The sequence below is a fragment of the Rana temporaria genome, chromosome 7 (assembly GCF_905171775.1).
Source record: "Rana temporaria chromosome 7, aRanTem1.1, whole genome shotgun sequence".
Taxonomy (NCBI): Eukaryota; Metazoa; Chordata; class Amphibia; order Anura; family Ranidae; genus Rana; species Rana temporaria.
The window spans coordinates 196,985,087-197,001,245 of record NC_053495.1 but is presented as its reverse complement, the minus strand read 5'-3'; the positions used below and the strand labels follow the sequence as shown (position 1 = coordinate 197,001,245).

General features: G+C 45.5%; 1 protein-coding gene across 1 annotated transcript in view; it reads left to right on the top strand.

The window, feature by feature from the left end:
* AK4 (adenylate kinase 4) overlaps positions 1 to 16,159 on the top strand; it is an 88,713-nt gene that overhangs the window by 38,616 nt on the left and 33,938 nt on the right. The window contains exon 3 of the mRNA XM_040360766.1: positions 13,395 to 13,514. Coding sequence (XP_040216700.1) covers positions 13,395 to 13,514 — 120 coding nt within the window. The remainder of the gene's footprint in view (positions 1 to 13,394; positions 13,515 to 16,159) is intronic.

Here is a 16,159-nt window from a genome sequence, read left to right as displayed (position 1 = left end):
GAATGCAGGGGCTGCACAGACACAGCCGCTGGTCCCAGTTTGAGACAGACTTATGCGTGCGTCTCCTCGAGCGCAGACAGTGCGCTACTACCTGGTCGAAATCCTGTACTTTCAGGTATGGGGGGGAACGTGACGCCACCTATAAATGCTAAGTGAGCGATCAACAGGACCGAGCGTGACACAAGGAATGTACTTACTGGGTATTGTTGCTCCTTGCAGGTGACCTTTACAATATGAGAGGATATAATTATAGACACCAGCAGGCCCGGGGGAAGTGATAAGGGGGGGGGGGGGTTTGGGTTGGGTGTTAACCACTTCAGCTGCCCAAAGACCAGGCCACTTTTTGTGATTCGGCACTGCGTCGCTGTAACGGACAATTGCGCAGTCGTGCAATGTGATACCCAAACAAAATTTATGTTGTTTTTTTTTTTTTCCCCACAAATAGAGCTTTCTTTTGGTAGTATTTGATCACCTCTGCGATTTTTATTGTTTGTGCTATAAACAAAAATAGAGTGACAATTTTGAAAAAAAAGCAATATTTTGTAGTTTTTGCTATAATAAATATCCCCAATTTTTTTTCTTTTAAAAAGCATTTTTCTCAGTTTATGCCAATACGTATTCTTCTACATATTTTTGGTAAAAAAAAAAATCACAATAAGCGTTTATCGATTGGTTTGCGCAAAAGTTATAGGGGGTAGTTTTATGGCTTTTTTTTTTTAACTTAAAGCGGAAGTAAACCCATCTATTTCATAGTTTAAAAAAAACAGTTAACATTCCCGGCATGCCGGAAATGCTAGATGTCATATTTGCTTGTGGTCTCAACCAAACTGTCAAACCATCCAATGGCTGGTTTTATAACGGATCACATGTACAGCATCATGGCAGCTGCAGATTAAAGAGAGGCCAAGATGGCAGCTTCCTTGGCTGAAAACAATAGGAGGGTTTACTTCCACTTTAATATGGCGGCGATCTGCGATAATTTTTCGTGACTGTGACATTATGGCGGACACATCGGACACTTTTGACACTATTTTGGGACCATTCACATTTTATACAGCGATCAGTGATATAAAAAGGCAGTGATTACTGTATAAATGTGACTGGCAGTGAAGGGGTTATCCACTAGGGGGGCAGGAAGGGGTTAAGTGTGTCTTAGGGAGTGATTCTAACTGTTAGGGGATGAAGCTTACAGTGACACGTCAATGATCACTGCTTCCGATGAGAGGGAACAGACGATCGGCGTCCTGTCACTAGGCAGAACAAGGAGATGCATTAGAGTGCTAGAAGTCGCTTCTTTTGCACTCCTTTATATAACGCCCTCATGTAATGATAAGAGTGTGAGGGTCCATGCTAGAGGAGGATTTGAAAAGGCCGCAGTGAAAAGGTCATGAAAGCTCATCTTAGTTGTTTTGAGCTAAATAAAGAACGGGAACGAGGGGGACGGGTGGGTTCGCACAATGTGTCCTTGTTAGAATGAGTATGGACCTGGATAGTCTGGTCATATTCTCAGCGCGTGTTCAAAGCCTTAAAGAGAACCTGTCATGGTTGGGCCTCAGCAAGAAGCTGATTATTCAGTCTTAAATACTCATAATTGTGCTGGCTTCCTATGAAGTACAGTAAAACCTTGGATTGCGAGCATAATTCGTTCCAGAAACAGGCTTGTAATGCAAAGCACTTGTATATCAAAGCAAATTTCCCCATAAGAAATAATGTAAACTCAAATGATTCGTTCCACAACCATTTATTCATAAAATGTCCATCCACAAATGGAAGCCTCCACAAGGGGATTAGAAGCAAAATCCAGCAGGAGCTCCAGAGTATAAAAGAGAAGAGAGGCGCCTCTTAAGGGCCCTTTCACACTGGTGCGTTTTTTGCCGCATTTTCGCAGTAAAAATAGTGCTATTAAAACACTCATAAAACGCTCCCCATGCCCCCTCCATTGAAATGAATTAAAATCCGCTGTAAAAAGGCGGTAAAAACGGAGCGTTAAAATCGTGGTAAAACACTGCGATTTTACCGCGTTTTTACCGCGTTTTTAATTCATTTCAATGGAGAGGGGCATGGGGAGCATTTTAATAGCGCTATTTTTACCGTGAAAACGTGGCAAAAACGCACCAGTGTGAAAGGGCCCTAAGTGTAGCAATATGTTGCTAAATGTTGTACCTTCATTATATGTAACCATATTGCTACACTTGGAGGCGCCGCTGTTCTCTTTAACCACTTCCGGACCGCCGCATGTACATTTACATCGCCAGAATGGCACGGACAGGCACATTGGCGTACCTGTACGTCCCTGCCTAGACGTGGGTCGGGGGTCCGATCGGGACCCCCCCCCCCCCCGTACATGCGCCGGTTCCCGTGGCTTCAGGAGCGATCCGGGACGAGGGCGCGGATATTCGTTTCTAGCCGCCCCCTCGCGATCGCTCCCCGGAGCTGAAGAACGGGGAGAGCCGTATGTAAACACGGCTTCCCCGTGGCGGCTGCATCGATCGTGTGATCCCTTTTATAGGGAGACTCGATCGATGACGTCAGACCTACAGCCACACCCCCCTACAGTTGTAAACACACACTAGGTGAACCCTAACTCCTACAGCGCCCCCTGTGGTTAACTCCCAAACTGCAACTGTCATTTTCACAATAAAGGATGCAATTTAAATGCATTTTTTGCTGTGAAAATGACAATGGTCCCAAAAATGTGTCAAAATTGTCTGAAGTGTCCGCCATAATGTCGCAGTCACGAAAAAAATCGCTGATCGCCGCCATTAGTAGTAAAAAAAAAAAAAAAACTATCTCCCATTTTGTAAACGCTATAAATTTTGTGCAAACCAATCGATAAACGCTTATTGCGATTTTTTTTTTTACCAAAAATAGGTAGAAGAATACGTATCGGCCTAAACTGAGGAAAATTTTTTTTTTATATATGTTTTTGGGGGATATTTATTATAGCAAAAAGTAAAAAATATTGAATTTTTTTCAAAATTGTCGCTCTATTTTTGTTTATAGCGCAAAAAATAAAAACCGCAGAGGTGATCAAATACCACCAAAAGAAAGCTCTGTTTGTGGGGAAAAAAAGGACGCCTATTTTGTTTGGGAGCCACGTCGCACGACCGCGCAATTGTCAGTTAAAGCGACGCAGTGCCGAATTGTAAAAACCCCTTGGGTCAGTTAGCAGCATATTGGTCCGGTCCTTAAGTGGTTAATACTCAGTTGTGACATGACGCTACTCTTATATCAAGACATCGCTTGTATATCAAGTCACAATTTATAAAAAAAATGTTGCTTGTCTTGCAAAATGCTCTCAAACCAAGGTTTTACTGTAGTTTCTTTTTTCTCCCTTTACTTATTGAAACTAAAGTACTGATAACACAATGCCATCTCCAGAATGTGCATAACAGTATCAGATTGGTCTGCTTACAAGTTAATGAGGGTGCCATTTACGGAAAGCCCACTGTGCCATCCCGCAGTCACCCCATGCTTGCTGGTTTACACTCATCAAGTGTTTGGTTTCCAATTGCAGTTGTACTAACACCTGTTTACAGGTGATGTAGAAGATTAAGTGTGGGATTCCCAAGCAACTGTAATGCCAGAAAGCTAAAAAAGGTGTTCTAGAGTTTCTTGGAGATGCAGGTGGCACTAATTGACACTGGCAGGTGGCACTGATTGGCAGATGGCACTGGTTGGCACAGGCAGATGGCACTGGTTGGCACTGGCAGATGGCACTGGTTGGCACATGGCACTAACAGGTGACACTGGCAAGTGGCACTGGTTGGCACTGACTGGCAGGTGGCACTAATTGGCACTGGATGGCAATAGTTAGCACTGGCAGATGGCACTGGTTGGCATTGGCAGGTGGCACTGATGGCTTTAGTTGGCACTGGTAGGTGGCACTGGATGGAAGGTGGCACTAATTGGCACTGGATGGTGGCACTGGTATTGGCACTGGCAGGTGGCATTGGCAGATGGCACTGGATGGAAGGTGGCACTAATTGGCACTGGATGGTGGCACTGTTATTGGCACTGGCAGGTGGCATTGACAGATGGCACTGGATGGCAAGTGGCACTAATTGGCACTGGCAGGTGGCACTGGTGCAAAAAAAAAGTGTCATCCCCCTCAGTACAGACCCCCTCTCCCTCCAGTATAGACACCCTCCCCCCTCCTCAGTAGAGACCCCCCCCCTGCCCCCCGAAGTACAGACACCAGAGAGCGGTGTGTGCCCCTTCTCCTCTGTGCGTGTTCCCACCAGTACTGCGGTGTCTTCTTTGGGGGTGGGTTTCCCAATATCTGAAATCTAGATGGTGTAGTAGATTAGGGTGGGATTCCCAACACCCGGATCACCTGAGGGGGAGGAGGCCAGGTAGGCTGTAGAAGGGGCCCTATTAGGTAAGCTGTATGGGGCCCTACAGTTTCTAATAGTGGCCCTGATCAGTGGATCCAGAAGCGTGGACGGGGACAGAAAAAACGTTTCTGCAGTTCCTCCACAGTCGGAGGGTTCCTCACAGCTCCAACGTGGTCCTATAATTGGAGTGCCCTAAGTGGCCGGCCCCATTACTGTGAGCTGGGGATTACGTGGTATTCGGCCAGTTGATTGTAAATGATAACACAGCACTTCCCAAGATTTCTAGGAAGAATGTTTTGTTGGTGTGAAATAATTGGCTTGGTTCCCTTTTGTCGGTGCAGATCAGGCATGCTGAGCCCGGCACACAGCCCTCGCCTCTCCTCGTTCCCTCGCGCTCCATCTGTCGCTTGTTCAGCATGAAGCGTTGGAAGGGAACTGTCAGGACACATTTTGAAGAAACACTTTTTTATCCTGTAGACCTGCGACCTTCAATCTGTGAGGCCGACGTCGTCCGCGAGGCCAACTATCGAACCGCGAAAGACATCCGAGGCTTTTCATGCTAAATTAATGAACTTTCAGTTTAAATCAGCTAAATACCCTTAAAGTGCAATAAACCAGAAGGTGTTCAAAGTCTTGCAGCTTTTGTGTTCTTTAACCACTTAAGCCCCGGACCATATTGCTGCCAAGGTGTTTTTACAGTTTGGGACTGCGTCGCTTTAACAGACAATTGCGCGGTCGTGCGACGTGGCTCCCAAACAAAATTGGCGTCTTTTTCCCCACAAATAGAGCTTTCTTTTGGTGGTATTTGATCACCTCGGCGGTTTTTATTTTTTGCGCTATAAACAAAAATAGAGCGAAAATTTTGAAAAAAATGCAATATTTTTTACTTTTTGCTATAATAAATATCGCCCAAAAACATATATACATTTTTTTTTCTTCCTCAGTTTAGGCCGATACGTATTCTTGTACCTATTTTTGGTAAAAAAAATCGCAATAAGCGTTTATCGATTGGTTTGCGCAAAATTTATAGCGTTTACAAAATAGGGGATAGTTTTATTGCATTTTTATAATTTTTTTTTTTTTTACTACTAATGGCGGCGATCAGCGATTTTTTTCGTGACTGCGACATTATGGCGGACACTTCGGACAATTTTGACACATTTTTGGGATTTTTGTCATTTTAACAGCAAAAAATGCATTTAAATTGCATTCTTTATTGTGAAAATGACAGTTGCAGTTTGGGAGTTAACCACAGGTGGCGCTGTAGGAGATAGGGATCACTGTGTGTGTGTTTACAACTGTAGGGGGGTGTGGCTGTAGGAATGACGTCATCGATCGAGTCTCCCTATATCAGGAATCACTCGATCGATGCAGCCGCCACAGTGAAGCACGGGGAAGCCGTGTTTACATACGGCTCTCCCGGTTCTTCAGCTCCGGGGAGCGATCGCGACGGAGCGGCTATAAACGAATAGCCGCGCCGTCGTCCCGGATCGCTCCCCGAGGGGACCCGACCGCGGCAAGTCGCGGGGGGGGGGGGGGTCCCGATCAGACCCCCGACCCACGTCTAGGCAGGGACGTACAGGTACGCCAATGTGCCTGTACGTGCCATTCTGACGACGTATATGTACATGCGGCGGTTGGGAAGGGGTTAAATCGAGTAGAAGAGCCTGTCCCTGCATGGTGTAGAGAAGGACCCTTGCTCTCTATAAAGAAGCAGTGGTCTCTCTGACACAACCCCTGCTGGGTCAGAGCTAATCGGCAAAGCTCACGTTCCGGCTGATTGGAGAGATTAGGCTATGATTCAGCAGGGGGTGTGTCTAAACCAATCAGCACTGTCCATAGTCTGAGACCAAGATAAACTTCGGGCCAGATTCTCAAAAGAGATACGACGGCGTATCTCTGAGTCTGGCCCGTCGTATCTATGCGCCTGATTCTTAGAATCAGTTACGCATAGATTTCTATTAGGTCTGTTACGCCGTCGGATCTTAACTGCATATTTACGCTGGCCGCTAGGGGCGTGTACGCTGATTTACGCCTAGAAATATGTAAATCAGCTAGATACGCAAATTCACGAACGTACGCCCAGCAGACGCAGTACAGTTGCGCCGTTTACGTTAGGCTTTTCCCGGCGTAAAGTTACCCCTGCTATATGTTGGCGTACATGCGGCGTACCAATGTTAAGTATGGACGTCGTTCCCGCGTCAAATTTTGAATATTTTACGTTGTTTGCGTAAGTCGTCCGTGAATGGGGCTGGACGTCCTTTACGTTCGAGTCGAAACCAATACGTCCTTGCGGTGTACTTTGGAGCAATGCACACTGGGATATTCCACGGACGGCGCATGCGCCGTTCGTGAAAAACGTCAATCACGGCGGGTCACAAGTTATTAACATAAAGCACGCCCCCCTGTTCCAAATTTGAATTGGGCGCGCCTTTTTACGCTGCGCCTCCGCAACTTACGGAGCAAGTGCTTTGAGAATACAGTACTTGCCCGTCTAAGTTGCGGAGGCGTAATGTAAATCGGATACGTTGCGCCCGCGCAAAGATACGCAGAACCACGAGAATCTGGCCCTAAGTTGGTTCAGATGGTGTCAAGTGTGTGTGGCAGCAACCAGGTGAGGAGGACAAAGACAAGCGTGTCTTGCCTACAGTCAGAGGCATGAGTGCTGCCGGTGTCTTGTCGAGCTAGTTCCCCTATCGATATGGTTCCCTGCTTGACTGCGTAGGCGCAGGCGAAGTCCACAGAAATCTCCGAACCTGATCAGCTGTACACAGCGAATGCGCGGCATCCAGCCTCATTCCTTACCATTCCCGTTGACTTGTAGGATGTTAAAAAAAAGATCCAGGAGGCTGAGCGAGCGCAGCGAGGACGTGAGGCCGCCTGGCCACTTTCAGCGAATTCCATGTTGCCCTGGACCTGTTGCTACAGCTGATCAGGTTCGGTGATTTCTGTCGGCTCGGATGGCGCCTGCGCAGTCAAGGGGGGAACCATATCGATAGGAGGAACTATATCGGCAGATCACCGGCACTGGGGAGCTACAGATCATTGAGGGAATCATGAATGCCAACATGTACTGTGACATACTGAAGCAGAACATGATCCCCTCCCTTCAGAGACTGGACCACAGGGCAGTATTTCAACATTACGACCCCAAACACACCCCCAAGACGACCACTGGCTTGCTAAAGAAGCTGAGGGTAAAGGTGATGGACTGGCCAAGCATGTCTCCAGACCTAAACCCTTATTGTTCATCTGTGGGACATCTTCAAATGGAAGGTGGAGGAGCGCAAGGTCTCCAACATCCACCAGCTCTGTGATGTCGTCATGGAGGAGGGGAAGAGACTCCGGTGACATCTTGTGAAGCTCTGGTGACCTCCATGCCCGGGAGGGTTAAGGCAGTGCTGGAAAATAATGGCGGCCACACAAAATATTGACACTTTGGGCCCAATTTCGACATTTTCACTTAGGGGTGTACTCACTTTTGTTGCCAGCGGTTTAGACATTAATGGCTGTGTGTTGGGTTATTTTGAGGGGACAGCAAATTTACACCGTTATACAAGCTATACACTCACTACACAACATTGTAGATACAAAGGGGCAGATCCACAGACGGAGTACGCCGGCGTATCTACTGATACACCGGCGTACTTTCAAATTTCCTGCGTCGTATCTTTAGTTTGAATCCTCAAACCAAGATACGACGGCATCTGGGTTTGATCCGACAGGCGTAAGGCTTCGTACGCCATTAGATCGTAGATGCAATACTTCGGCGTCCGCTGGGTGGAGTTTGCGTTGTTTTCCGCGTCGGGTATGCAAATTGGCTATTTCCGACGATCCACGAACGTATGCGCGGCCTTTTGCATTCTCTTACGTCGTCTCTAGTCGGCTTTTTCCGGCGTATAGTTAGATTTGCCATGTTAAAGTGGTTGTAAACCCACTTTTTCACTTTTACCTACAGGTAAGCCTATAATGAGGCTTACCTGTACGGTTTAGGAGATATTCCCCCCGCAATGCGGGCAGCACATGCGCGGGGGGGAATCCACGGCGAAAGGATCTGCATCCGCCGGACCCTGCCGATTTTAAATCTCCCGCGCGCACGCGCGGGAGTGACGTCATCGCTGCTCCAGCCAATCACAGCGCTGGAGCGGCGATACCCGGAAGAAACCGCCGGAGCAAGATGACATCTCGCTCGGCGTGGACCAGGTAAGTGGTGTTCACCTCGTTCCAAGGTAAGTATTTCATAATCGGCTAGTATGCGGTGCATACTAGCCGATTATGCCTTTTGCCTTGCAGGTTCATAAAAAAAAAAAAAAAAAGTTTATGTGGTTTACAACCGCTTTAAGTATGGCCGTCGTTCCCACGTCGAAATTTGAATTTTTTCTTTTTTTTGCGTAAGTCGTCCACGAATCGGGATGGACGTAAGTCACGTCTAAGTTTAAAAAAATGACGTCCTTGCGACGTCATTTCGCGCAATGCACGGCGGGAAATTTCGAAACGAAGCATGCGCAGTTCAATCGGCGCGGGGACGCGCTTCATTTAAATGAAACGCGCCCCCCTAATCGCCGTTTTGAATTCCGCCGCCAGAAATACACTACGCCGCCGTAACTTACGGCGCAAAATCTTTGAGGATTTGAAAGAACGCCATGTAAGGTACGGCGGCGTAGCGTATCTCCTATATCTGCCCCATTGTGTCATTTCTTCAGTGTTCTCACATGAAAAGAGATCATAAAATATTTACAGAAATGTGAGGGGTGTACTCACTTTTGTGACATACAGTATTTACAATAAATGCCCTGAAGCTAGATGTCATTTTAGTTGTCAAAGATGATGTGTAACTGATGAGGGCAGGTTGGTGCCTGTGACAAGCATGTGAAGTATTGGTGAGAAAAGTTTTTTCCTTTTGAATTCTTTGAAGTGTTCTGAGACTGAACTTGTCATATAATTCACTCCTAGATATTCTGTATTGCGTCCATCTTTCTCCCAGTACAGGTGATCGTAAAGTGATCGTAAAGTCAGAAGGTTTTTTTTTTATCTTTATACATTCTATGCATTAAGATAAAAAGCCTTCTGTGTGCAGCCGCCTCCCTCACTCAGCCCCTCTAACACTTAAGCCGGTACACACCATCAGAAAATCGGACGAAAAACACAGATTTTGGCGCGATCGTCCGATAATCTGATCGTTAGTACAGAGCTTTCGAGAGCCGATCAGGACCGTTTATCCGATTTATTATTTGATCGAACATGCACGAAAAATGTTTTTATGATGCCAGATCGTACGATTTTTCGCTTAACCACTTAAGGACCGCCTAACGCCGATATACGTCGCCAGAATGGCACGGCTGGGCACAATCGCCTACCTGTACGTGATTGTATAATGCCCAGCCGTGGGTCGCGGGTGAGCGCCCGCGGCGCGCACCCGGTTCGAAGCTCCGTGACCGCCGCCGCGGGACTCGCGGACCCGATCGCCGCTAGAGTCCCGCGATCGGTCCCCGGAGTTGAAGAATGGGTAGAGCTGTGTGTAAACACGGCTTCCCCGTTCTTCACTGTGGCGCCGTCATCGATCGTGTGTTCCCTTATATAGGGAATCACAATCGATGACGTCGCACCTACAGTCACACCCCCCTACAGTCAGAAACACAAATGAGGTCACACATAACCCCTTCAGCGCCCCCCTAGTGGTTAACTCCCAAATTGCAACTGTCATTTTCACAATAAACAATGCATTTTAAATGCATTTTTTGCTGTGAAAATGACAATGGTCCCAAAAATGTGTCAAAATTTTCCGAAGTGTCCGCCATTATGTTGCAGTCACAAAAAATTTATTTTTTCAATAAACCGTTTGTAAACAGAAAAAAAAAATCACTAGTCATCGGCAGGTAGACCTGCTATGAGGTCATAGTAAGTCAGTAATGGAGAAAAAATCCGCTTCAGGGAGACCACAGGCAATAACTGGGGAAAAGTGCTTTCTCTGCTGCTTGGGTTTTTTGGGCACAGGTCCTCTTCAAGGTGGTTTAGTTTAGTATTACCGTAGTTTAGTGGTTTAGTTTAGTATTACTCAAGTATAAGCCGAGTTTTTCAGCACTTTTTCAGAAAAGTTTGTTGCCTGGGGGACCTACGGCTGGGGAGCACCAATTTTTCAAAGCCGGGCACCCCTTCCATAGACTCCCATGATAAACGATCATTTCTCTGGTGAATTTGGGTGCCGGTCGTAGGTCCTCTGGACCCTAACTTGGCACACTTTCTCCTCTATAAGTGTGCAAAATTTGTTGTCTAGGGGAGCTACGGCCGGGTAGCACCGATTTTTCAAAGCCGGGCACCCCTCCCATAGACTCCTATGTTAAACGTCAGTCTAGTCATGGGCACAGCGAGGCATGCACACGGGCACAGTGAGGCATGGAGATGGACACCCTAGGTTTATACTCAAGTCAATAAGTTCTCAGTTTTTTTTTTTTGTGGTAAAATTAGGTGCCTCTGCTTATATTCGAGTCGGCTTTTACTCGAGTATATACGGTATATAAATCTTCTACTTGAATCTTGAGTGCCATGACTCTGGATTTTGCTCACTCTTGGCTTGTGTTGACTTGCAGTGTTATTTCTGAAGTGTATAAGTGAAAGATAAGATATCCAGTATGGATGGAGTGAAGAGAGAACCATTCCCAGAAGCGCAGTAGCTGGGAGACGGATCTACAAGAACATCACTGTTTATTCGTTATGCTAGGCACACTCGATAAACGAATGACTGATCATAGAAATGTTCCTGAATGCAACCAAAAAAATAAATAATTAGAATTTGATTTAAATTTCCATCAGGAAATATGATGAAAATTGATTTTTGATTGATCAGTGTGTTTGTTGTATTTTTTTTTTCTTGTTAGTAGAATGTTTTTAGAAGTAAAGGATAAGTTCACCTTTGTAAATAAAATTAATAAATGCACATCTTTTTGCAGGTAAAAATAAGATGAATTTATTTTATTTATTCTGAGCCTGCAAAGCATTGTCCCCGTGATCAGCAGATTGGGGGGTGCAATCTCTGGGTCCTGTAGGCTGTTAGTGTAGCTGTTGCCCCGTACCTCATATGGGCAGACAGTTAAGCTGCATTCACACCTCGGCGTACAAAATCGTGGCGTTTTGTCCCGTGAATTGCGGCGACAAATAGCGGCGTTTTGTACCGCGATTTGCGGCGACAAAACGCCACGATTGTGAATGCAGCCTTCACCCCCTCTATGGAGATGTTTCACATCTCCTATGCCGGAAGCCGCCTGAAAAAAAGGTCCGGGACTTTTTTTCAGGCGTACAGCGTTCGGCGTGGAGATGTGAACCATCTCCATAGAGGGCAATGTAAAATCATCCCTCTGGCGTCTCGGGGCTGCAGCGGCGTCGCACTACAGGCGTATATACGCCTAGGTGTGAACGGGGGCTTAGGCTGCATTCACACCTGAGCGTATCGTCTTTGAGCGGTTTTCTGGCATTTTTCCGTGCGGTTATTTTATGCGTGATTTGGCGTGGTGTTGTGTTTTTTTTTGTTTTTTTTTTTAGCTTTTTTTTCACTCTTTTTGAGCTTAGACATTTTTTTTATTAGCCAATAGAGAAAATTATCTGTTGCGTTATTTGTTGCTAGGCATTTCAGCTTTTTTTTATTGGCTTGGGGAATTTTGGTCCGTTTCTCAGATGGCGCTATCTAACGAAACGTACGTCGGGAGGCAGATGCGCTGACGTCATCGCTTGAGGACGGGAGACTGCATGCTGGCTGGCTCTCTGTTTGTTTTTATGGATGCTTTTTGATGCTCCGATTTCGCAGGTTACCAATTTAGATGTTAACCACTTGCCTACCGGGCACTTTCACCCCCTTCCTGCCAAGACCAATGTTCAGCTTTCAGCGCTGTCACACTTTGAATGACAATGGCGCGGTCATACAACACTGTACCCAAATGATTTTAATTATCATTTTTTCCCTACAAATAGAGCTTTCTTTTGGTGGTATTTGATCACCTCTGTGGTTTTTATTTCTTGTGCTATAAACAAAAGAAGAGGGACAAGTTTAAAAAAATATATATATATTTTTTATTTTTAGCTATAATAAATATCCATTTAAAAAAAAAAAAAAAAATGTCCTCAGTTTACGCCGATTCGTATTCTTCTACATATTTTTGGTAAAAAAAAATCGCAATAAGCGTATATTGATTGGTTTGCGTAAAAGTTATAGCGTTTACGAAATAGGGGATAGATTGATAGCATTTTTATTATTATTATTATTATTTTTTTTTTACTAGTAATGGCGGTGATCAGCGATTTTTATCGTGACTGCGATATTGCGGCGGACGCATCGGACACTTTTGACACATTTTTGGGACCATTCACATTTATTCAGCGATCCCTGCTATAAAAATGCATCGATTACTATATAAATGTGACTGGCAGGGAAGGGGTTTACACTAGGGGGCGATCATAGGGTTAATGTATTCCCTAATTAGTGATTCTTACTGTGGGGGGTGACTGGGGGAGGTGACCGATGGTTGTCCTTATATATAAGAGACACGCCATCGGTCCCCTCTCCCTGACAGGACGTGGATCTGTGTGTTTACACGCACAGATCCACTTTCCTGCTCAGTTAATGAGCAATCGCGGGTGCCCGGTTCCTCGGTGGCACGCCAGGCGAGCACGCCCCCTAGTGCTTTTTTAAGGCGCAGCCTGCGAGAGGACCCGATCGCCACCGCCGAAGGCACCGGTAAGGAGAGTGGCTGGGGGGGGGGGGGGGTTGGGTGGGCCCTCTCCCGCTGCCAATAAAAGTAATCTTGCAGCGAATCCGCCGCAGAGACCATTATTATCGAAAACCGGACTGCCGACCTAAAGAGATGGATACCGGGGTTATGGTAGCTAGCTGCTGCCATAACAGAGATGTGCTTCTTTAAACAGCCAACGTATATCGGCGTGCGGCGGCCTGGAAGTGGTTAAATTATTTCTGAAGCTCCCCCCATTATATATGATCCGGTATTATATATTCTGCTCTATAAGGGAAGATACAGATAGAATATTTCATTGGTTTTTCTCTCTCCATAGAGGCTGGTGTGTTGGCCAAGCAGTACATCGAGCAGGGTCTTCCCGTCCCCGATGAACTCATCACCCGCGTCATGCTGTCGGAGCTGGAGAAGAGGACAACGCACAGCTGGTTACTGGATGGTAATTCTCACTATATGTCTTCCTCCTCCTATGAAGTCCTATATGTCTTCTTCTCCTATTATGAAGTCCTACATGTCTTCCTTCTCCTCCTATGAAGTCCTATATGTCTTCCTTCTCCTCCTATGAAGTCCTACATGTCTTCCTCTTCCTCCTATGAAGTCGTATATGTCTTCCTCTTCCTCCTATGAAGTCCTATATGTCTTCCTTCTCCTATGAAGTCCTATATGTCTTCCTTCTCCTATGAAGTCCTATATGTCTTCCTTCTCCTATGAAGTCCTATATGTCTTCCTTCTCCTATGAAGTCCTATATGTCTTCCTTCTCCTCCTATGAAGTCCTACATGTCTTCCTCTTCCTCCTATGAAGTCGTATATGTCTTCCTCTTCCTCCTATGAAGTCCTATATGTCTTCCTCCTCCTATGAAGTCCTATATGTCTTCCTTCTCCTATGAAGTCCTATATGTCTTCCTCCTCCTATGAAGTCCTACATGTCTTCCTTCTCCTATGAAGTCCTATATGTCTTCCTCCTCCTATGAAGTCCTATATGTCTTCCTCCTCCTATGAAGTCCTATATGTCTTCCTTCTCCTATGAAGTCCTATATGTCTTCCTCCTCCTATGAAGTCCTACATGTCTTCCTTCTCCTCCTCCTATGAAGTCCTATATGTCTTCCTTCTCCTCCTATGAAGTCCTACATGTCTTCCTCTTTCTCCTATGAAGTCTTATATGTCTTCCTCTTCCTCCTATGAAGTCCTATATGTCTTTCTTCTCCTATGAAGTCCTATATGTCTTCCTTCTCCTATGAAGTCCTATATGTCTTCCTTCTCTTCAGCAGGGGATCAAATACTTTTTTCCCTCACTGTATAGAGTTCAGTGCAGATCCCCCACTCGTCGGTCTATTCTTGTTTTGGGGTTCCTTATGTATTTGTTTTGAAGGACTGGGGTTTTCCCCACAGCCAATCAGGTTTAGTTTTGAGCCAGGGCTGATGCTGATTGGTGGGTGAGGATAGGTCATTCCAATTCTTACAGATAACACATTGATACGCAGAGTGGATGTAGCAGACAATGCATGCTGAGTGAGGTGTCAGGGTAACACTTCCAGATATTACCTGCCACAGAGATCACAGTACTCCCCCGAAAAATGCCTTCATCTGCTTTTTCTCTCCAGAAGGAAGGCACCATCTTTATTCAGGCATCTTCAAGGCAGGGTCACCATAGTCTTGGCCACACACTGTAGAAATAGCTTTTTTTAATTTGTGCTAAAATTGCAGAGTAATTATCAGTGGTGTTTTCTGTGACCAAACAGTTGTATTTCTTGGACATCGCAGATTCTAAATGACTTCAACAAGAGGAAATATAGTACATTGTAATGGATCCTGAGATCCCACAGGATCCGCAGATCCTCCATGGGTTTTCTCATTGGAGAACTGCAACAGTACAGTACAGGTCCTCTTTTCTTGGAGATGGATTGCCTTGAATTTCTGTGATCCTCTGGCAGCAGTGTGACCGATGTAAGCTGTGTGAGAATGCATGTAGAAAGAGATTTCCATAAATGTGACAGTTTGTAGGTCAGGAGCTGAGGATTAATATCCCAACATCGAGATCTCAGCATGTAGAGGCGCCGCAATGTTCCCAGACACCGAGTGCGACATCCAACCGCATGATTGTGTGTAGGCAGATTTCACGGTTTTCTTTTCCTTTTTCTTTTCTTTCTTTCCTTCCTTCATTCTTTATTTTTATTTTTTTATCTTTCCTTGCTCTTTTCTTTTCTCTCTTTGTTTCCTTTTTTTATTTTCTGTCTTTCTTTTTTTTGTTTGTTTGTTTGTTTCTTTTCTCTGTTATATCTCTTTATTTTTTCTTCTTTTTCTTTCTCTCTCTCTCTCTCTCTCTCTCCTCATCTCCTCTTTTTTTTCGTTTCTCTTTCCTTTCCTTTTTTTCTGCTTTCTTCCTGTCTTTCTTTTCTCTTCTCTCTCTCTCTCTCTCTCTCTCTCTCTCTCTCTCTCTCTCTGTGTCTTTGTCTGTCTGTGTGTGTGTCTCTCTCTCTCTCTCTCTCTCTCTCTCTCTCTCTCGTTCTTTCTCTGTCTCTCTCTCTCTCTCTCTCTCTTTCTTTCTTTCTTTCTTTCTTTCTTTCTTTCTTTCTTTCTCTCTCTGTGTGTGTTTCTTTCTTTCTTTCTTTCTTTCTTTCTTTCTTTCCTCTCTCTCTCTCTTTCGCTCTCTCTCTCTCTCTCTCTCTCTCTTTCGCTCTCTCTTTCTTTCTTTCTCTCTCTCTCTCTCTCTCTTTCTTTCTTTCTCTCTCTCTCTCTCTCTCTCTCTCTCTCTCTCTCCCCTCTTGTCCCATCTCTCTCTCTCTCTCTCTCTCTTTCCTCCCCTCTCTCTTCTCTTTCCTCCTCTCTCCCTCTCTCTCTCTCTCCCCCCCCCCCCCCCCCCCCTCTCTCTCTCTCTCTCTCTCTCTCTCAACTCATGCTACGCAAGTTGCTCTGGCTTTAGAAAAGGGTTGCAGGGCAAAGTCGTATGACTTTGCTATTGCAGCAGTGTGAACCAAGCCTTTTCGTTTCTTTTCTTTTTCCTTCCTTTTATTAATACCCCTCCTCCTCCTCTTTCTTTCTTTCTTTCTTTCTTTCTTTCTTTCTTTCTTTCTTTCTTTCTTTCT